Below are 22,574 nucleotides of genomic sequence, written 5' to 3' on the forward strand. Positions count from 1 at the left end.
AATGACTCCATTTCACCGGATCTAAATCCAATAGAAAATCTGTGGGGCATCCTTTCCAGAGATGTTTACGCAGGAGGGAAGCAATATGGGACAGTGGAAGAGCTTAAGAATGCCATCGGATGTGCCTGAGAGCGAACTGAGCTAAAAACTCTTCAAAAATTTGTGTTAAGTATGCCAAAAAGACTTATTTCTGTTATCAAGAACATGGGATTAAATACAAAATATTGAAATTATTCTCATTGATCTGGTTTTTTCATTTTTATTTAAAAAATTGGCATCGTCACTAATTTGAATTTCGCTTTAAATCACTTAAAAATTTCATATTTTGGCTGGCGTGCACTCACGAACGCAAGTGCACGTGGGTCACTACCATAAAAAGTATTGTTGGATAGGCCTATATTATACAAAAAAATATTAGGTTGATCCGACTTACACACCACCCACATATAGGTCCGTCCCTATTTGAATTTCGCTCACTGTATTTAGCCAAACAGAGAACGCGAAGGGATTAATTACATGTTCTTCTTATTCTAGAATAAATTTTCAATTTTTCAAATTGGTTTATTTAAATCATTAAATAAATTAGAAAAATTTATTAGGGAAAACAAATGATTTTAAAAAGTTTAATTAATATTTCATATTAAATTTATATTAGTGAAATCTGTCCAGCGAACATAAAATTCTAAAAGGAGAATGGGCAAAAGTGGTCTATGATGCGTCCACCAATGAGAGACCTGTAGGGGAAAGTACTCTCTTTTCGAACGTTCTTGCCTTCGAATAATGTGAATTTTCTTTTATTTTTCTTAAGAGACTTGCACGTTTTTATTAAATATTAGTTCCTTATCATCAATTATTGATAATTGCATAATAATTATGTGTAATTCTCTTAGGAAAAATAAAAGAAATTCACATTATTCAAAGGCATGAACATTCGAAGGGAGAGTACTTTCCCCTACACTGATGGCAATCGATATACAGTACGGTTCAAAACATTAAAACACATTAATATTTTGGCCATAATTTTTTTTTGTATTATTATCTATACTTGATGATCGTGTTATGGTAAACTCTATATTTATTCTCGAACAAGTTCGATGAGTTATTACTATTAACACTTTAAATCCCAAAGTGACATTTTACTCCAATTTTAAGTTTGGAGCTTCACAGTAGGAATTCTATTCAATATTATTCTAAAGTGATAACACGAATGTAAAGAGAATTTAATTTTCGTTTAGTGGAAAAAATAGTTGATAACTTTTCTATTATTTAAAAAAAGGGAAAAACCCAAAAATGGGCGTAGAATACCAAATTGGCGTAAAATGTCATCTTTTTTATATGGAGTTGGCATCAGAAATAAACATTTAAATGGCTTATACTACATAACCTAAAAAATTTTAACATTTTTTGAGTTTTGTCACGAATCGAAAAAATACGTGAAAATGTTAGAATAATTATTAAAAATTAAATAATGTAAGACCTAGAATTGTTGTAAAGTAGTACTGTAGGAAAAAATAAGGTGAAAATTTACTTTTACTTTTACTTAGACGCCATTAGACATAAAATTTCCCTTTGCCTCCAAAAATTGCGAGTGCAATCGTATGAGTAGCTATAATACTTAAGGCCTGAGGGCAATTTTCGTCAAAAATTTCATTTTTGACAAAATTTTGGCGTTTTCACATGCAGCGGTGCAGACCATTTTCTTCAAAAAAGCAATTTTTGAAAAAAAAAACTGCTCCCAATGTGTAGATGCCTTCAAAGGCCTCTACACATTGTGAGCAATTTTCGTCAAAAATTGCATTTTTGACAGAATTTTGACGTTTCTGCCTACAGCACTGCAGCCAATTTCCTTCAAAGGAGCAATTTTTGACGAAAATTGTTCTCAATGTGTAGACATCTTAAGGCCTCTACACATTGGGTGCAATTTTCGTCAAAAATTGCTTTTTTGATCGAAATTGTCTGCACTGGTGTAGGTGAAAATGTCAAAATTCTGTCAAAAATGCAATTTTTGACGAAAATTGGTCGAAATGTGTAGAGGCCTTGAGGAATTCAGGATTTTGGCTTCCAAAATTTCGGCGTTCAGAATTTTGGTTTTTCGGGATTTTGGTTTTCAGAATTTTGGCGTTCGAGATGTTGGCTCATTTGGGATTTTGATCAATTCCGAATTTAGGCTTTTTGGACTTTCGACTTACGGGATTTCTGGGGATTTCAGCATTAGGAATTTTTCTGGATTTTGGCGGTCGGCATATTGGTTTTTCGGGATTTTGACTTTCGGGATTTCTCAGGATTTGGGCGTACGGGATATTAGCTTTCGGGATTTTGATCGGGAACCCTACAAAACATGTCTAACAATAAAAAAAAACCGTTGAGTCGTAAAAAATTCAAAAAAAAAAATTGTTTTGGAGTCTTTGGTTTGAAAAAGAGGAAAAATTTAACTATGGGGAGATCACTGAAAACTATAAGTCAATATCTAAATCTTTCACGAGTACATACTTCATCAATTCATTATCGATTGAAATCGATGCAGCTGTGTTGAAAATTTCAATACTTTTTCAAAAAATCTAGATTTAAGCAAAGCCGTTGAAAAAATAAGGCTTCCCATAGTATTTGAACTTTGACCTCTCAAAAATTCATAAAGAATTTCCCGGTCATTAGTTATGTATGGACAAAATGCTTCGATAGTGTCCGAGGGGCTACTTCTAAATTCTAAAACATATCCCAATCCAAAGTAAAAGAAATCGTTGGAAGCTTTCAACAAAAGATTTGGTTTTAGAGGTGGAAGAATGGAAATGCAGGAAAAATGGTAAAAACGTATCTAAAGAAATGGAGTATTTTTTTCTCTCTTTGGGGCACTTTTGAAAGCGCCACCTTTATTCTTTTATTTCTTTATTAAAAATGGTCCTTATTATGATATAATTCAATTCATAAAACGAGAGTGAAGCTATTATGATAAGACTTGTTTCCACAAATAAAAGAAAAAGATCGTTCAAAGCTACCCCGTAGCCCAATTCAAAGGTACCCCCCCCCCCGTGTGTTCATTACGTTTCGTTCGTTCGTTCACTAATTAAAACCGTTAAAAATTTCGCTTCGCGCTCGAAATTCAAAAAACTCTAGTACAACTTCGCTCATGCGCAACGCAATGGTCCGTCTGTCAGTGAATGTTTATCAATTTTTGGGGTGTGGAGCAGAAAATTGCTTAAAAATTCCTAAAATCCAGTGAAAAGAGTGCATTTGGGATTAACAGAATCATGGCCAAGAATACTGCCAGCTCAGCCTTTAGGAAAATCGACGTGGACCAGTACAATGAGGACAATTTCAGGGAAGATGATCCAGACTTTGGCGGTCCTGGAGGTCCAGATGAGAATGAAATCAGCGGCTTGATGAATCAGGGAAAGCACTTTGAAGCTCTCAGATCGGTACTTCAGAATGCTCCACTCGGCTCCAAGAACCAGCAAGTCAAGGTGGGACTAGGAATAGATTTTGGATTTACTTTCTGGAGATTATTGAACTCTGTCTTTCAGGACAATGCCCTCAATATGACACTGAGAGTTCTCCTGTCCATAAAATCATCCCAAATGGATGGTGCAATTGATTTCCTGGAAGATCCGGAACTCTTCGACGTCCTCATGAAGTATATTTACCGAGGATTTGAGATTCCATCAGAAGGATCCAGTGGACACTTGCTGCAATGGCATGAAAAAGTCTTCAATCGGGCTGGAGTTGGAAGCATCGTGAGAGTTCTCTCGGACACAAATCGCGCTTAGAACTTGCCCAGAAGCATATTTATACCATTTGTTACATCCTGAAACTGTAAGATTTTATGCAATACATTCACAAGAGACTTTCCTCAGACATTTTCTTTTGATTCTTCCCTGGATTCATTGGGAATATCCCGGAAAGGCTTGCTCAAGGGGTGACTCATTCCATTATCTCGGATGCACATATTGGTTTCTGATTTTTCAAGTTTTATGAAATCGGGAAACCTTACAGTTTCTACATGATTATTATTTAACATGAAGATTTCATGATTTTTCCTTTATTTGACTGAGTTCTATAATTTTTTTTTCACTTTTTTTATGTTTCACGAAACCGTTCAAGTTTTTCCTAGAATCCAATTTTTTTGTATGCTTGGTGTACATATTTTCTTGTTTTGCTCTGATTTCGTTGATGTTCTCAGGTAAATTAGAAATATGAAAACTCGTAAGAAAAAAATCTCATATATCTTGTAAATCTTGAGAAGCCTTGAGATTCCTCGAGTTTAACAAAAGAAATTAAAATTGAAGGGCACTGATTGATTCAAAAGGTAAGAACTCGTATTATGATGCAAGTGTACCGGGTTCTAATCGTCTTCGGTCACCAGGAATTTTTGACTTGATTCTACAGGACATGGGATTGGAAATATCATCCCTGTATAAGATAAGCCTAGATAAGAAGAGATAGAAGCTGATCCAGCAACCACAAACTCTGTGAGATAACGCGGCCTACCAGCCGAAATAATCCTGGAAATGAAATCGAGATAACCGGGCAGTGGAAGACCAAGTATGGGATCAACCGGATCAACATATGCAAATGTGTGATCATATTTGCGATCAGAGAAATAAATCTAAAAATCGTCTGCATACAAATCGTCGGTTCCGAAGAAGACTATTATAAGTCTACTTACAGTAGTATAAAAAGATGTTGAAAACACAAAATTTTATGTTGATTAAGATATTCCTGTAAAAGTTACAAGAAAAAAACTTAAAATCAGCGTGCCCAATTATTGAGTTTTTTATCCACAATTTTGCTATAGTTAATTTAAAAGTAGTGTTAACTAGAAGATATTCAATGCGTAAGTATGTTGAAATAGTTTCAAAAGCTGAAATTATACTAACTGCAGTGAAATTAATGAAAATAAATTTTAGCTGTCAAACTTTAAACCTCTTTCCTGTAAAGTTTACATTTTGGACTTACAATAGTCTTCTTCGGAACCGACGAAATGATACCTGCACTATCTGAGAACCTGCGGAAAATTATTTATAGAAAAGAAAGAAATGGATAGGTCACAAAATGGTACCTTGATGGTTGATTCAGTGAGTTAAGGGCCTTGATAGAGTTGAGGATTATCCGATAGACGGTTTGGCGTAATTATATTAGAAATAATGGTTAACTCTTTCCGGACTACAACATATCCAGCGAACTAATTTCAGTTAAACTCATTTTATTGTAAGTCTTAGTGGTCAAATATGATACTTTTGTAGAGAAAGAATTTTCTCCGCCTCTGGGAAATTGGAAAACTCATGGGTACTTTCGTCCCCAAAAGAACGAAAAGGAGACAAACTTCAATTTTCCAAAAGCCAATAATATCAATTTTGTGAATTATTTTTGCGTCTCAAATGAGTCCTTTACAATGTTGATAACTAAAACAAGGTGAATTATTGACCAGTATCTTGTGGGATGTCCAGGAAGTGCTAAAAAAGACACCCAGCTCCTGCTTGTAAACAGATTCCTCATAATATTTTACACGTAACACTTTAAAACACATTACTCTGAACACAATGTTATTGTAGACGCATTAAGCTTTCTCAAGAGCCAAAAAACACTTCCTGGACAATCAGAATTCGCCAAAATCAGAAAGAATAGGAAAAACTTCCCCGAAAGCAATCTCCTGCGCTGCCAAATGTCAAAATTATCGGCCATATTGGCAAAAATGTCACTCCCGCTTGGAATTTTATTACAAGGTTGGTGTCAAAAAGCAAATGGCGGGCATTAGCGGGATAACCTTACATTTGACCTCTAGATTTTTGGGGACGAGAGTACCCAAAAAGTTTGAACAAGTTTTTTGAAAATTAAAGAAAAAAATGTTTTTCGAATTTATGTAATCTGTAATTGTTAGTTACCATACTTATTGGCTCCGAGAAGTTTTTCCTTATTCGGGTCTAGAAATATCAAAAAAGTCACCATATCTGCAAGGAAGCAGAAAATCAAAAATTTACGATTTTTGACCAAAAATATCTAAGCTCAGGAGTTAATTGGGATCCTGCAAAAAATATCCTAGATTTGGACATCCTTATAGTTTGTAATTATCCACAAGAATCGGGTTTTTATCGATTCTAAATAGTCTAAAAAATTATTTTTTCATGGATACCCAGAGTCCCAAAGGAGACGAAAGAGTTAAACCACATTTCTCTCATTTTCCATTTAGCCGTCTCTCGGCTTAAGTCCCAAGTATGTCAATGACCTAACTAAGATCAAGGAGAGATGAGATTGATTGACCAGACCTTCCAATCTGCGATCAAAATCCAAGGTCAGATTGTTTAAAATGGACGGACGAAGAGTCATGAAGCTTGTAACAGAGCAGAGAGAGTGTGAAATGCTGTCAAAGAGAAGTCCAAATTTTATGAAACATATTATAGGTGTTTCATGTTTCATGAAATCTTTCGATAATTTCTCATGTTTCACGAAACATTTCTCATGCGATTGCCACGGGTTTCTGAATATGAATGACCCCTTGGACTCCTTAGCCCAGACGATTCTTGAATTAAAACACAAATTTTCTGATTAATTACAATTTCAAATATTTATTGGTGGCGAATAGGTTTGTCTAACAATGTAATTTTTGTGAGAAAAATTTACTCACAAAAATGCATACTTTTTTTTGTTCAAAAATGGATTCATCTAAAATTGTCTGTCTTGGGAATGATGCCTGAAAACTACAATTACAATTTATTCTTCCGAATTTATTAAGCATATCCTCTAAAAAAACATTTCCCAAAATGCAAAAACTAAAGCAATTGCTAGGAAAAGTCTCACTAAAAAAAATCATAATCTACAATTCTTTTATTCAAAAAAGAATCCTAATAAAAAAACAATCTCGTGATTTTTTGGTGAACAAATGCATGATTTAACAAAGGAAAATGAGGAAAATGTTTCGAGAGATATTCACGAAAAAAGGTAAAAAAAATAAAGAGAAAAAACAGCCATGTGTTTCGATTTTCTACCTTAACAAAGTGTCAAAATGATTTCTCACTCAAGGAGAATAATAAATTAATATTTTCTTTTTATCTCTTATTACATTTAAAACCTTTGTCATCTAACAATTATTCATGTTACCAATGCATTACACCAAAACTTTTATTATATTCTTTTTTTTTCTTTTTTTTGCAAAGAGCTAGAAAAAACTTTCAATGCATTTCTTTTCCGGGATAAAATATTCATTATTAATTTCTTACTTTTTTTTCTTTCTATTACTTTTTATCTTGAAATATCGCGATTTTTTCATGCTTTATTTAATTTAATTTAAGGTAAAATGTTTTTTTTCTTTAGTTTATAAAATTCCTCAAAAAGAAAAAGAAAATGATAAAAACCCTATTTTTTTACCACATGTGCGTCTCTCGGATCTCACTAATAATGTGATTTGCTCGTGTTAGAGCCTGAAAAAAAAAGAAAAAGGAATAAGTTCTTTCCAAGTTTCCCCTTTTTTCCTTTGGAAAGGAAGAAAAAAAATGTCTTTTCCTGTACCTTAAGCATATCAGCAGCTTCCCGACGACGTATAGCTATATGATCTGACTCATTGAGCATCTCCTCGGCATTGTCAGACTTGTACAGGTGAGTTACCAGCTCGGACTGCAAGTTATCTTTGACGTAATTAACGAGGAAATGCATCACTGCCTTTGGTACTGAGTCCTGAATTGATTTTCGCACAATGTAGAAGTAGGACTTAATTAAGCGTTCTGCAGATGAGAATTAAAGACAAAAAAGAGATTGATGAGCTTTACTTGGGATTAAACTCTCCTAAATAAAATCCAATGGGTTCATCTACTAAAAATGCTGAAAATCTGGCCAGAAGAATTTCTTATACCAAAGTCAATAAAATATTTTTTTACAACTTTACCCATAATGCCTCAACAACATAATATAATTAAATATCTTTAAAGCAAAATTATTTAGAGTAAATTAAGCTAATTCAAAACCTGCTCCAAATGGAAATTTTTCGCTACTCCAAATGGAAACGTCATTGTTTTCACGATAAATACAGTACTAAATTATTATATTTATATAATTTTCTAAATCACAGTTTCATTATTTAGTTAATTTTGCTCCAAATAAAGCGAAAATCCATTCATATTCACAAATTTTATTTTGTTAATTTCTCAGAAAAATTAAAAGTGTACCTTTTCATCATCGAATTTTTCATCGATCGACCATATTTTCCAATGAAAAACACAATGAGGTGACTGTTGTTTATTCGTTTTGTTTAACATGTATGTCATATTTCTGGCTAATTTTAGTTAAATTAACTCTTTCCGGACCGCAGCATATGCTGCAAGCCAATTTCACAATTTTTATTCAAAAATATCTATGCTCAGGAATTAATTGAGGTCCTACAAAAAATATCTTACATTAGGACATCCTTATAGTTTGTAATCATCTACAAGAATAGGATTTTTATCAGTTCTAAATAATTAAAAAACATTGTTTTTCACAGAACATTCATATGCTGCTTTGGGTACGAGAGTCCCAAAAGAGACGAAAGAGTTAAGTTCTAATCTTTATTGTTAACGGTACGTGAAGTTTTCAAATGAAATAATTATCTATTTCGTGAACAAAAAGGGTTTTTCTGAAGTATCTGCAAATGCTTCAATAGGAAACCCCGGATATATCGCTCCTTGGAAATTACAAGGGGCCAACTCACTTTTTGGCGATTTTGAGTTTTTAATGCACTCAGACAGAGAATTTAATAAAATTTCAGATGATATAAGTCAATAAATTTCGTTATTAGAAAAGTTTTCAAAATTTTACTCTTTATGATTGCTTGCGCGGTTTTGTTTGAAGTCAAGGGGTACAAAATAGATTTATCGTTCAAATTTTTGTGAAACAAGGGACTAACTCAAGCAAGTTGATCCCTTGTCATTCTAATTTCATGAAAATTTGCGCATCATTTAGAATGACAAAGAGCTAACTCATAAAAAAACATATTTCGAAAGGTAAAAATATGTATGTTTCGATATGTATAATAATGCTCATACAAATAGAAAAAAAATAAATTGTTTTTATTAACATACTTAATTGAGATAATTATTTATACAAAGTTGAATCTTTCATGCTGTCTCCTGAAAAATGGCTCAGATTGAGTTGGCCCTTTGTAATTTCCAAGGAGCGATATGATTTTTTTGGAGAGATTTTCCTATTGTTTTAGATGGGAATGGAAAAAAGACCAGGAATAAGAACAAATCCTGCACTTAAAAGCAACTCAACAAGGTTTTGGAAGCCTTCTGTCGCGGTTTTACTTACACTCTTTGTCTCCAATTAGAAACTTTCCCTTGTCTCCATTTGGATTAATATGTTTCCAATAGAAGTATTTTACACTCGCGTATTTTTCTTGTATTTAAGAAGTTTTCAAATTATATATAAAAATTTTTTTCACTAAATAGTAACATTCTAGAAGAGACAAGGAGCAAATTTATGTAATACTCTTCAGAAAAAAATATAAACTTAATGTGTTGAATCTTCTGTCAAAATTAAAGCGTCTGGAAATGATTTTGAATTAGGACATTTACCCTACGATAATAAAAAAATTCTAACAAAATGACAAAAAATTCTGGCCACATAAGGCAATTGGTTTCATTCTTTTATAGAACCTTTATAGCGAATAAATTAATTCGAAGAGACTTAGGTTATACACAACACGCTATTAACCCTCTTTATTAGATAAAAGCGTCTTAAGACTATCATCATAAAAATCATATTTACTATACGTTTACAACATTTTTACCGTAAGTGAAGGTAACTGTCCCTTGTCTCGCTATTTTACTGCTCGAACTCAAAGAAAGAGCAGTTGTATAATCAGATTTTTTCAACTTGCGACACAACTAGAGGCCAAACGATAAGAGATATCAACTTCCGGTCTTCGACGACCCCTCCCCCCAAAAGTCAACATTATATAGGACAGTTTTTTTGTTTTTCCTTACCTTCCAAAACCATGTTATTCGGTTTTTTTTTCGAAAACGGCTCCTACGACTTTTTTTAAAATTTTCTAATATGTTTTAACCCTTTAACGACGAGACAGTTTTCGCTGACCGAAAATTAGCAATAAACAAAACTTGTGAAGCGTTTTACATCTAAACTTCACAAAGCCAACAGAGTCTGATTTGGTGTATTCTTTGTCTCTATGAACGATAGGGACAAAAAAAGCTAAAAAATTTAAGCAATTTTTCTGACGATACCAACGACAGATAATTTTCACTTTAATGAAAAATACAATGTTTGAGTATTGTAGTTTCTTATTCCAAAACAGTTTTACTTAAAAAAAATTGGAAGTATAAAAAATAATTAAAATATATTTTCTATATGATGTAAGACTAATCGGTTCCGCGGCTAAAGACCCTGCCGTTATTTTGAATTCCCAAAGACTGATTGGGTACGTAATGTGCCTTGTCCCTTAGGGTTAGCCCTCTGAGTGGGAGGTGAAGGGTGTGCATCTTTAAGAAAGCCTATTAGTGAACATGCCTTCCGATGAGCATAAGACTTTAGGCAGAGAGCCAATGTGCCTTCCGATGGTGCGCTCTCACAAACAGTCAGTCGATCCTGAGCTACGAGTTCATCAACACACCCTTAACAAGAGTAATCTTGTCGGGCCACCACCACCAGTTGTGCTTCTCTGCCCGCTTTCCAAGATCTCGGTTATTTTAATCTCACAATGAGAATTTAAAAATTCGTAATTTTTAAGCTTAAAAATTTACTATATAGCAAATAGCTGTAGACTTGTAAAAAATATCCTGGATTCCTTTAACCTTCTACTTTGCAATTACGTGAAAATAGGGTCATTTGCCTAAAGCGAGACAGTTTGGAAAGTTGGACAAAGCAGTGTGGAATGTGAGACACCTTCTTAAAAACTTGATAATAAGTCAATTAAATATTTCAATTTTCGATAAAAAGATTATTAAACCTAGTTTTATGATTGTTTTAGAAGTTAAAAATGCAATTGTTATAAAACAATCAAAGGGTGACTTGCAAGAAGAATTTAAAAAATGTATTGCATGCGTGATACTCATAACCTTGACACGGTAGTTGTCATTTTCTCTGTTTCTTATGGAAGTTGCTAGGAAAATATCAAAGTGTTTTGTTTGATTTTTCGGCATAATTTGTGAAATATTATTAAGTCCGTAGTCAAAATCGAAGGCGTACATCCATTTAAAAGGTGAATAAAAAATATTCGTGAAATATTACATTTAAAAAGGAGAGAAAAGTGATTTAATTTCGTGTTGTTTTCAAAAGAAGTTTTATGAAATCTTGGACAAGTTGATTTTGTGAATGAATTTGGTGGTTTTGTGCAGTGAAATGATATTAATAAGAACGACAAAGATCCTTAAGTATTCGGAGAAATAGTTGCAACAGAAGTTAGCAGCTGATAAGGAGAAAATCTCTTGGAAAAGGCTGCAAGGATTTCTAGATTCCGAAGGCCACTTTTTCTGACAGAATGGATAGTAAATATCGCAAAAACTCCTGGAGAAAGACAAATAGGAGCCTCTATAGAACTCCCAAAGCAAGTGGAAAAGAACCTGGCCGGATGAGGTATCCAAATCTGCTAAAAAGTTGCATACGCTTTAACCCTTTAAGGACGAGAAGCTTTTCGCTGAGCAAAATTCAACTAAATCAAGTTTCCCTCGATATTTTAGCCTAAATAAGAGATTTATGTTTAAAAAGAAATTTTCCCATCCCTAGGAGTCTTGGAAAACTATGGGTCATATATGACCCAATCGTCCCTAATGGTAAAAAAGCACAAAATTTTTCCAGACGACTGGTTTACTCGTTTGCTCTGTTATTTTTAAAAGATAACTAACTTGAATATATTTGTAATAATAAAAAAAATTTCAGAGTACGAGTAAAAATTAAAACGATCAAAAATTAATTTTAAAAAAATCATTCAATTTTTAGTCTCAAAGAATCTTGAAGACTGGTACACAAAAACAATAATTTTTATGAAAAAATGTATTATTTTTAATTTCATTTTTAATTTTTATGATATTTATCGAAACAAATTTCGGTAATACTGGTAATAAGGTAAAACAGAGATAAATGTCGAATGCCTCACAAATTACAATTGGTCTTATAATCCTTTTTTCTGATAGCATCATGTGCACCTAAGTTTTCTTCGAAACATTTTTGATGGTAATGAGTAGATGCAATGTTGCTTTTCTTAGATCTGGGAGTTCTTCCGGAGTTGATGCATTCTCGATGAAGACTTCAAAGTCCACTCCATCCACGTCTTGTTCCAAAAATATATGTCGCTTTCGTTCAGGACAAGATTGTCGACATGATCGCTATCTTCCGGGCATAATATGTGGATGATTTCGGGTTCATTGATCATGAAATTTTTTTCCATTTTTGAAGTCATGTACAAGAGTAAAAATATATGAATTTACAACATATACGCAGAAGTATCTCATAAATTATCAAAATATTACCTTCTTCAGTCAGTATTTCACTGGGAAATCTCAGCTAATTGATATATCACACAATATTACACGAATAATTAACTATTTTGCGCACACATAAACAAAAATATGAAACAGTCTAACCTCAAATCTTCGAAAATCCACTAGAGACAAATTCGGTGTTTTTTACCTTTAAGGACGATTGGGTCATATATGACCCATGAAAATCATGAAGCGTTCTTGAAAATACCAATAAACTATAATTTTTACTTTGTTGAGAAATATTATGTATAGTTATCATAGTTTCTAGTCCCAAGAGGTTTTTGCTTAAAAAAAATTAGAAATATTAAAAATATTAAAATTCAAGCACCAATCTGAAAATTTGAAAATTCGTTATTAGCTCAAATATTTTTTATATAGCAAATAGCTGGAGATTTGCAAAAAATATTCTAAATTCTTACATCTTTCTACTTCGTGATTATGTACAAATATTAGGAAGAAATAACTTCAGGTAGTCAGGAAAAATAATTTTCTTTATGGGTCACGGGTGACCCAATCGTCCTTAAAGGGTTAAAGCTATAACTGCTGGACAGCGCGAGGCGTCTGTGAAATTTACAAAACCTCTTTTTGGTTGTACGTCCAGGAAGTTTTTGGTAATTAGCGTTCCTCAACTATTACCGGGACATAAAGGAGGGCTTAGAATAACCATCAAATGTGCTAGTATACAGAGAAAACTCTCAATATTTGATTTTCTACATATTTTGTATGATATTTTGTCATTAATATTACTATGTCCAACTTTCCAAAATTTTTTGTCCAACTTTCCAAAATTTTGTCCATCTTTTCAAAATGTGTTACTTTTTAATTTTCGTGAATTTTCCGATTATTCGGTTGCAATATTTAATAACAACTGTTAAGATTCTGTTAAAATATTTGTCAAAGAATCCCATGATACAAAAAAAATGGTAAAAAATAATTATTTATTCAGTTTAAAAATGCATTTGAAATTGAATTTTTTCTTAAGTGTTTCGCTTTCCACCATTCACCCTAAATGAAGAACTATAAAGTTACTAAAAATCCATTCCCGGCAGAAATTCGGATAAAAATTACCCAGGAATAAATCATCTAAAATCATACAATTTGCGTATTATGTATAATACTATGGTAAGGAATGGGTTAAAAATACCACTTACCTATTATATCGCAATCCTTCTGTTCCTTGTCTGTCAGTTTGCGGGCTGCATGATTAATGGGGACATCCGGAAGGAGATTGACAGGTTTGAGGGGACTCATGACACTCGTATGAGTTGGAGTATTCCCACTGGATGCCATTGGGCTCTCCACCTTCTGGCCATCCTTCTGCGACAGAATATTTGCCAGCCAATTATTCTGTTGTGTCTCCCCAACATGATTCTGCTGAGCTGCCTCGTCATTCTCCACATGATTCTGCTGTTGAGCCTCCCTCATGGCATTCTTAGCCAAATCCCGACGATTTGTCACTTTCTGCGACGGAAAGAGTGGCTCGACATTTTCACTCTTCATGAGACTGGGCACCAGAGCGGCTTCCTTGTGGAAATCCGGATGCTTTGTATTAATGTACGCCAACTCAATGGCCACGAGATTTTCCACCATGCAATTTGTCGTGGGCAGACGTTGCCTCAGCAATTGTGTCACCACATCAATAATCTTCTCATGGAGTTTCGGAAAACGCAACATTTCCTGCTGCACTTCCGTTCCACAATGCTGAATAATTCGCTGCATCTCCTCATGGATCAACTCAACACAGCGCAATGATGGTTCCTCCAGGCGCCTTATTTGCCTCTTCACGAGCAACTCAAATGACACTTCGGGCACAAAGAGAGCCGGTCGGGGACCCGTGGCATTCCGGATGGCCGTCAAAATGTCCATCTTTGTCAATCCCGTGAGTGGATGAATTGAATCCAGAGTCCGTCCAAAAGTTTCATGGAAAATATAACATATTCTTGCTCCTCCACAGAGTTCAGTTGTCTCAATATTTCTTGCTGTACCATCAATTGTGGCACAGTATGCACTAGCAAACTTTGTTATGATCTGCAGGAGTGTCTGACTCTTGTCCTTAACATCATCCCCGTAGGATGACAGCAAGGACTGAAATTGTGACATCATCACATTTACGCGAGTCTGCAAAAAAGCCATTACAAAATATAAACTCTCAGTATAAATTGGGCAGGAAGAATCCGTGCCAAGAAATACTCCCAATCCAAACTAGAAAGCAGACAAACCCGGAAAAAAATACCTCGAGACACAAATTCTATTTCTGGAATGCAAAATTCAGCCTAATCATCGCCATTCAAAATATAATACTCATTTCTCTCTTTTATCCACATTCCCCAAGTCACATTTTTATCATCGGAATAACTGACAAGATAGACAGAGATTTCGAAAGCAATAAAAAAAACGAGATAATAATCTTAGAAATGACGCAAGGTATACCCAAAATTCTGAAACTCCCAAAAGATGAACAATTATTGTGAGTCATTAATCTTTTTGTTTCTTTTGCCTGGTTCATGCAGAAATATTGGTGGCTTTTATTGGTTAGTCAAAATGGTTAAAATAGTAAAGTAAATAGCATTGCGCTTGAAAAATATTCAGTGATTGTGATGAAAAAAAAAAATATACAGAACTTTCTAGTAAAGTAAATATTGAAAGACAGATGTTATCAGACAGACAAAAATTTATTGAGTTCAGGCCAAAGCCGCCTCCACAACTCATTTTTTTGCAAAGATTTTAAAGAGTTTCAAGCTTCCTACACACTGCAAGAAATTTATGTCAAATTAATATAATCAATACTGTATTATTGACTAGAGAAATATATGTCCATATTAAAGCAAATTTCCTACGCTTGTTTAGGAAAACTCTTCAATATGGACATAAATTCCTCTAGGATGTAGAGGCTATTACACACTACAGAAATGCATGCCCGTATTTGACAGGTTTCCTTATGGCCTCTACACACTAGAGAAATTTATGTCCATATTGAAAAATTTTTCCTACACTAGCGTAGGGAATTTGCTTCAAAATGGACATGGATTTCTCTAGATCTAGAGCGTAGATATCAGAGCCTCTAAATATTGCTAGAAATTCTCTTCAAAACGGAGCATTTTGAAGAAAATCTAAATTTAAAAATATTCCATTTTGACGCAAATTGAAATTGAATTTTTTAATACCGACGTTTTTTAGTCGATTCCTACTTCTCTTGGTGAGTTTGCTTCACTTTCCATGTTAAATGTTCTTAAATTTTCTTCAAATGCGTTTTTATTGGGAATAAATCGAAGGGTTTCTGCGTCGGAAAGCCAACAGTTTGCTTATTGAGCTACCAAACTAATATCCCTTGACTAAATATTACAAAAGGATTCAAATGAACATCAAGAAAGACTTTATGTATTTTAATCAAGCTCATTAAATTTTGGTCATGGTACGAGAAATGTAACAAAATATTGAAATATTGCTTTTACACAATCGAAATTGTGAATTTTAAAAAAGGTTTTCATTTCACTATGAGAAGGTATTGCCAATGTTTGGGATATCGAAAACTAAAACTGTTTGGGATATCGAAACTGTTCAACAACTGGCCTCTAGACATTAGAGAAATTTACGTCCACATTGCAGCAAATTTCCGACGTTTGTGTAAGAAAAAATCTTTAATATGAGCATACATTTCTCTAGTGTATAGAGGCCATTAGACAAACATGATTCAAATAGTATTCTTATTTAACCTGCATCCTTAATCAAACATACAAAAATTAGACTAATTTTTGTACAAATTAAGGGGTCCTGGTCAAAATCCCGAAAAGTAATATCTGGAAAACCATCATCATTGAATTTTAGACAGCGCTCAATGTCTGGAAAACCAATGTCCCAGAATAGATCAAAATCCCAGGCCAATATCCCGAAAAGTCCAAAATCCCGAAAAGGCCAATATCCCGAAAAGCCAAAAATACCTAAAAGGCTATAATCCCGAAAGGTTCAAAATCTCGAAAAGTCAAAAAAAAATCCAGAAAATGCAAATATCCCGAAAGTCAGAAATACCGAAAAGTCCAATATCCTGAAAGTGAAAAATCCCGCAAATTATAAAATTCCAAAGAGTCTAAAATACTGAATAGATCAAAATTTCGAAAAATTCAAAATCCCGAAAAGGACTAAATCACTAAAAGTTCAAAATCCGGAAAAGTCCAAGATCCCGAAGAGTCAAAAATCCCTAAAAGACCATAATCCCTAAAAGGCCATAATCCCAGAAAGTCCAAAATCTGGAAAAGACAAGATCCTGAAAGTCCAAAATCTCGACAGTTCAAAATCCCGAAAAGTCCAAAATCGCAAAAAGCAAAAATCCTGAAAAGTTCAAAATTCTGAAAAGTCCAAAATCACAAAAAGCCAAAATCCCGAAAGTCCGAAATCCCGAAAAACCAAAAATCCTTAAAAGGTCATAATCCCGAAAAGTCCGAAATCTCGAAAAGCCAAGATCTCGAAAGTCCAAAATCCCGATTAGTCAAAAATCCCGTAAAGTTCAAAATTCCGAAAAGTCCAAAATCACAAAAAGCCAAAATCCCGAAAGTCCGAAAATCCAAAAAGCCAAAAATCCTTAAAAGGCCATAATCCCGAAAGATTCCGAAAGTCCAAAATCCTGAAAAGTCAAAAATCCCGAAAAGTTCAAAATCCTGAAAAGTCCAAAATCACAATAAGGCCAAACTCCTGAAAAATCAAAAATCTCTAAAAGGCCGTAATCCCGAAAAGTCCAAAATCTCCGCATAATTTTGTCCTTATCAGAATTTTAACCATTCAGAATTTGGCTTTCGATATTTGGGCTTTTTGGAATTTTGCGTTCCGGATTTTGACCCACTCGGGATTTTTTGGCTTTCGGAATTTCAATCCATTTGAGATTTTATCTAATTGGGTTCTGGTTTTTCAGGATTTAGATGTTCGGAATTTTAGTTTTCGGAATTTTGGCCGGTAGCCATATTTTGAAATACGTCTCAAAACACGACTTAGATAAAAATCCATAATTTTGTCCAAAATTTCTGACGATGTGTAGAAGTCTAGGTAATTTATAAATCAGTTCAAATTGCTTAAGAACTGATAAATATAAAAAAAAAATTATAAAATGAGAAAATTGCGAACTGCGATATTATGAACAAAATATTTAAACAACAAAATATTTATATTTCTGATGTTGAAGAAAATATTATTAAGAAATATTGTAGAACTGCTTTTGATAGTTTTGGAAAATAATTTGCGAATAGACTCCTATAGAAAGCCATAAAGTTTAAAAAAAAATAGATACTTCATAATAATCTTAAACAATTAAAAATTGAACAAATTTTTAAAAAATTATCACTAACATTTTAAAATTAAAATGAAAAAAGCAAAATTACACAATTAATAATTTTTAATAACAAGAAAAATTGACTATTTTAAAGTAAAAAATAATAATTATAACCGGTAATTTGCTACTTCTTTCAGAAAATTAACTTTCAGAATTGCTAAAATGCAGTAAAGCGTGCGAATACAGTGCCCGCTTTGTAATCCGGATGATTGGGAGACAATATGACAGATGTCCGCTTCGTAATCCGGATGGATTTTTTGAATTTGTTCAACGTCTCGCAAATATAATACAAGTTTTTTTGTAAAAATAGAATAAAAGTTTTAAAAAAAGAATAAAAAGACGTAATTAGAGAATTCTATGCTATTATACTTCGTTTATTAAACAAAAACATCACAGGATAATTCATTTTCATTGCTGAACACACATGCATACATGACCTCAAAATTATTTTAAATGTAACCGTCGATAACTCATCCGGATTACGGCGATCCGGATTAGAGAGCGGGTACTGTATTTGAATTTCTCAAAACCCTCAAAACACGATACCTTGATAATGCTAAGAATTTTTGAGTAATAAAAAAATTACGAAATTTCTCAAATGCTAAAGCGAAATAAACTATTCTATTCATATAAAAAATATATTCTTGATTTAAATATAAAAGAAAATAATTAATTTTGAAGAGTTTTTTTTAGGTTTCTAAAAGAAATAAAATTTGTTTTTTAATTGATTTTTTTAATAAGTAAAAATCATTTTAAAATTCGTTAATATTCCTATTACACAGTAGACTCTCTGTCAATTGGGCATTTGGGGCAAAATGTCATCCGGTTTATCGATAGATTTGGGCGTCAAAGCCTTTGTAAATTCCACTAAAAGCGTTCAATTATAAAGAATCACGATAAAATAGGAAGAACTACGGTGAATTTGAGCAAATTAGCTTCATGGTTTACTCACTAGTAGAATTTTTTTTTTTTTTAAAATGCCTTTTTTAAAAAATTCTGACGTTTCGGCCTACAAGGATAGGGGAAATTTTCTTTAAAAAGACATTTTTTTAAAAAATTTCTACTAATGTGTAGACGCCATTATTCGTGAAAATTGTCAACATAATTTTTCGCCCGATTGAAAAAGAACCGATTAAGCGAGAGTCTACTGTATTTTTTACTGTATAAATTCACGCAATAAAAAATGAGAACATTGAAATTTTCTCTTCAATATTCCCATCAATATTTCTCTGTCTTGTGGAGGAAGCTTTAATGCCCGTAACCATAATTATTTTTAATTCGAAAGATAAGCCAACTTTCACCGCTTTATTCTCAATATTCTTCACCGTTCCAGAAATTGAGGTTTTTGGTCTGGAAGTTCACTCACTTCAACGGGCTATTAATTTCTTTGTTCTCACCTCGCCGTGCATTCTTGGTAAAAAATAATAATCCGGAGTTATAGAAATCGTGGCTTACCTTGAGATCGGGCAGACAGTCGCGAATATGATGCATGAGTAGCCTGTTGAGGGTCTTGGCCAGATACGGTGTTCCATTGCGTGTGGCCAGTGTGGGATATTTCCGCTGCAGGAAAGCCGCTTCGTCCTTCAGTTGATCCCCAATATTTTTCTGATCGATGATGTCCTGCTGCGAACGATTAACCACCCCAATGATGCCCAGTTTTACGGGAATCACGCGTCCGCAGAGGATGTCAATGGCATCGGTGCCAGCGTCCATGAGATCGAGTTTTGTGAGGACAGCCAGAGTCCTCCGACCATCCGGATCAACTTCCTTGGCCAATTTAAGGCTCTCGCTGGTGGCCATGTCAGTGTTTGCAGCTGTCACGGCCAGGATGATTGAATTTGGGTTCTCAATGTACTTACAGAGGAGATCCCTAATCTGAGCCTCAATGTCTTCGGGTTGATCGCCAACGGGAACTTTTGTGATACCCGGAAGATCCACCATTGTCAAATTAACGACTTTTGTGGAGTAGATCTTGAGGTTAATGGGTTCTGGGCAGATACCTTTGTTGTCTCCAGCCAATTTATCCGTATCTGATTCAATTTCTCTCCGGATCTCATTGAAATCCGTGTAGATTCTATTTTTTACATGCAAAAACTTTCCCCATTCCTCAACATTAACTGTGCCACTCTCTGCACTTCTGTGCTCTCTATCATCCAGAGGGCAGTACACCAGCTGCAGGACAAGGGGTCTTCTGGTCACAATACCCGTTCCCCGTGGCAGAAAAGATCTCCCTACCAAACTCTCAATCACCGAACTCTTCCCGGAACTCTGAAACCCCCGAATAAAACCCATGAAAATCTCCCTGAGACTTTCTTCCAGGCTCCCCATGTGCCCTGTACAATTCTCATGCCGGTAGTTATGTAATTTGGACGAAGAAGAAAAGGCAGTGGAGCCAAATTGGGGAGCCAATAAAGTTGGTTAGGGAAAGCGACAAAAAAAAAGAGATACCTCACCTGGCTCCCAAGCACCACAATTTGTGGCAATTGCATGAGGTCCGATCCCACTGTATTGAACACATCCTGCAGCTTATTGATCACTGGTATCAGAGCTTCCATCTTGGCCACAGATTAGCCTGGGAAAACACCTTTTTCACCGAGAATTTTGAACAAAAAGCAGCAGGAAAAATTTTTCAAGCAAAATTCTTCAACACGACTGACATTCGCCCCGCATTCTAGTACTTCATTCAAATTTTTCAACTGTCAACATTTCAAATTTCCAACGAATATCCACCCCAATTCCGCGAAAATCTAAAATTTTTCCCAGAAAAGACCCCAAATTTCCAAAAAACAAATCACAAAAAATAATTGTAAATCATTTATTCAATCTTATGGAGCATGTTATACTTCATTAATAAATTAAATATGGGTAGATATCACTATTATTTACAAAAATAATTATATATAATATATGTATGATATATTTACATAAACTCAAAAGCCATCCAAAATCAAGAAGAATTATTTTTGATGCAAAATTATGACACAGAAATTGCTGCTCCTATTATTTGCGACGCGAAATCACCACAAATCCGCTCTTGTAGAAATTGGGCACGAGAATGTGGTCGCATTTGTCGCTCTCGTCAGGAGTATTCAGCTGGCGGACAGCATTGGCGATTTTGCCTGCAAAAAAACCAAAAACAAGATTATAATCTTCAAGACAAAAATCACAGACTGAGGAGGATTAAAATCCAAACACAAGCTCACCGACAACATTGAAGGTATGGAAATACTTGTTGGGAAGATTTATGAGATCCCTGAGACTCGCATTGGGATTCCATCGGATTGCAATGTCCGTCAGATTCACTTTTATCATCTCAGGAACTTTCTTCGAAGGCTCAAACTACAAAGCCAAATACAAAAAAAAAATTAAAAGTAAAATTAAGTTTATTCCTTTAATAAATTTCTGTGGTTAGTTAAATTATCAAAAATAGACAGCAAAAACCTTAGATTTTAGATTTAGATCAGTAAAATTTCATGAAAACAAAATTCACATCCCTTTCTTTCTCAAACGTTTTGCATATGGCCATCCCATTCTTCTGTACTCTTCTTCTTCTTCTTCTCTTGAACATCACAACAAATTCAATTTAGATTTGTGGGAAAAAAAGACACGTACAAAATATTTATGAGAAAGAATGGGATGACGATATTTTCCCCTGTTATGAATCCGGCACACCTTTTAGATCAGGAAAATTTCATAAAGTCGAAATTCGGATCCCCTTCTTTCTCACGTGTTTTGCATATGTCTATCTCATTCTCTCGCCCTCTTCTTCTTCTCTTAAGCATCACTCCAAATTCAATTAAGCTCAATCGAATTTGGTATGCGAAAGAATGAGATAGTCATATGCAAAACACGTGAGAAAAAAGGGGATCCGAATTTCGACTTCATGAAATTTTTCTGATCTAAAAGGTGTGCCGGTGCCATTACTAAATTATCGAAAATAGTCAGCAAAAAACTTAGATTTTAGATTTAGATCAGTAAAATTTCATGAAATCAAAATTCACATCCCTTATACTTTCTCAAAAGCGTTTTGCATATGTCTATCCCATTCTTCTGTACTCTTATTCTTCTTCTCTTGAACATCACAACAAATTCAATTTAAATTTATGGAAAAAAGACACGTACAAAATATTTATGAGAAAGAATGGGATGACGATATTTTCCTGTTATGACTCCGGCACACCTTTTAGATCAGGAAAATTTCATCAAGTCGAAATTCGAATCCTTTTCTTTCTCACATGTTTTCCATATGACTATCTCATTCTTTCGCACAGCATATTCGATTGAGCTCATTTGAATTTGGAGTGATGTTTAAAAGAATAAGAAGAGTACAATAGAATGAGATAATCATATGCAAAACATGTGAGAAAGAAATGGATGCGAATTTGGACTTCATGAAATTTTCCTGATGAAATTTTCCTGAAGCCATTATATTTTACAATTAAATTAAGTTCAGTCTAATTTGGAGCCCGAAAGAGGGGGCAGACTTATCCAAATCTTTTAAGGGACGCGAATTTTGATTTCATGAAATTTGACCGATTTCAAAGGTGTGCCGGAGCCATTAATATCGAACCGATATTTACCTATGTTAATTTTTTTATTATGCTTTCGACACACCTTTTAGATCAGGAAAATTTTATAAAACCAAAATTCATATACGCTTTCTTCTTAAAAACATTGCATACGTCTATCCTACTCTTTCATACTCTTCTTCTTCTTTTGAATGTCACACAAAATTAAATTTAGTTCAGTCCAATTTTGGGACCGAGAAAATGGGATAAACTTGTGCAACTCTTTTGAGAAAG

At 34.0% G+C, this 22,574-nt stretch overlaps 3 protein-coding genes across 3 annotated transcripts in view; 1 reads left to right on the top strand and 2 right to left on the bottom strand.

Moving 5' to 3' along the window:
* Window positions 1-3,138: 3,138 nt before the first annotated feature.
* Window positions 3,139-3,849, top strand: LOC129807620 (actin-related protein 2/3 complex subunit 5-C). The gene is made up of 2 exons (XM_055857005.1): window positions 3,139-3,458; window positions 3,519-3,849. Exons 1-2 carry the CDS (start codon window positions 3,246-3,248, stop codon window positions 3,759-3,761), a joined length of 456 nt encoding a protein of 151 aa, XP_055712980.1. The 5' UTR covers window positions 3,139-3,245; the 3' UTR covers window positions 3,762-3,849.
* A 2,680-nt stretch (window positions 3,850-6,529) lies between these two features.
* On the bottom strand, window positions 6,530-20,452 carry LOC129807621 (dynamin-1-like protein). Its single transcript, XM_055857006.1, has 5 exons — window positions 20,226-20,452; window positions 19,228-20,040; window positions 13,607-14,573; window positions 7,498-7,709; window positions 6,530-7,409 (listed from the first exon to the last, which is right to left on the bottom strand). The coding sequence occupies exons 1-5, from the start codon at window positions 20,325-20,327 to the stop codon at window positions 7,353-7,355; spliced, it is 2,151 nt and encodes a 716-aa protein (XP_055712981.1). The 5' UTR covers window positions 20,328-20,452; the 3' UTR covers window positions 6,530-7,352.
* Window positions 20,453-20,573: 121 nt separating this feature from the next.
* LOC129807622 (uncharacterized) overlaps window positions 20,574-22,574 on the bottom strand; it is a 6,582-nt gene continuing 4,581 nt past the window's right edge. Inside the window, exons 2-3 of the mRNA XM_055857007.1 lie at window positions 20,976-21,111; window positions 20,574-20,891 (exon numbers count right to left, since the gene is read on the bottom strand). Of these exons, the coding sequence (XP_055712982.1) occupies window positions 20,773-20,891; window positions 20,976-21,111 (255 nt within the window). The 3' untranslated portion in view covers window positions 20,574-20,772. The remainder of the gene's footprint in view (window positions 20,892-20,975; window positions 21,112-22,574) is intronic.

Source organism: Phlebotomus papatasi, chromosome 3, assembly GCF_024763615.1.
Source record: "Phlebotomus papatasi isolate M1 chromosome 3, Ppap_2.1, whole genome shotgun sequence".
Taxonomy (NCBI): Eukaryota; Metazoa; Arthropoda; class Insecta; order Diptera; family Psychodidae; genus Phlebotomus; species Phlebotomus papatasi.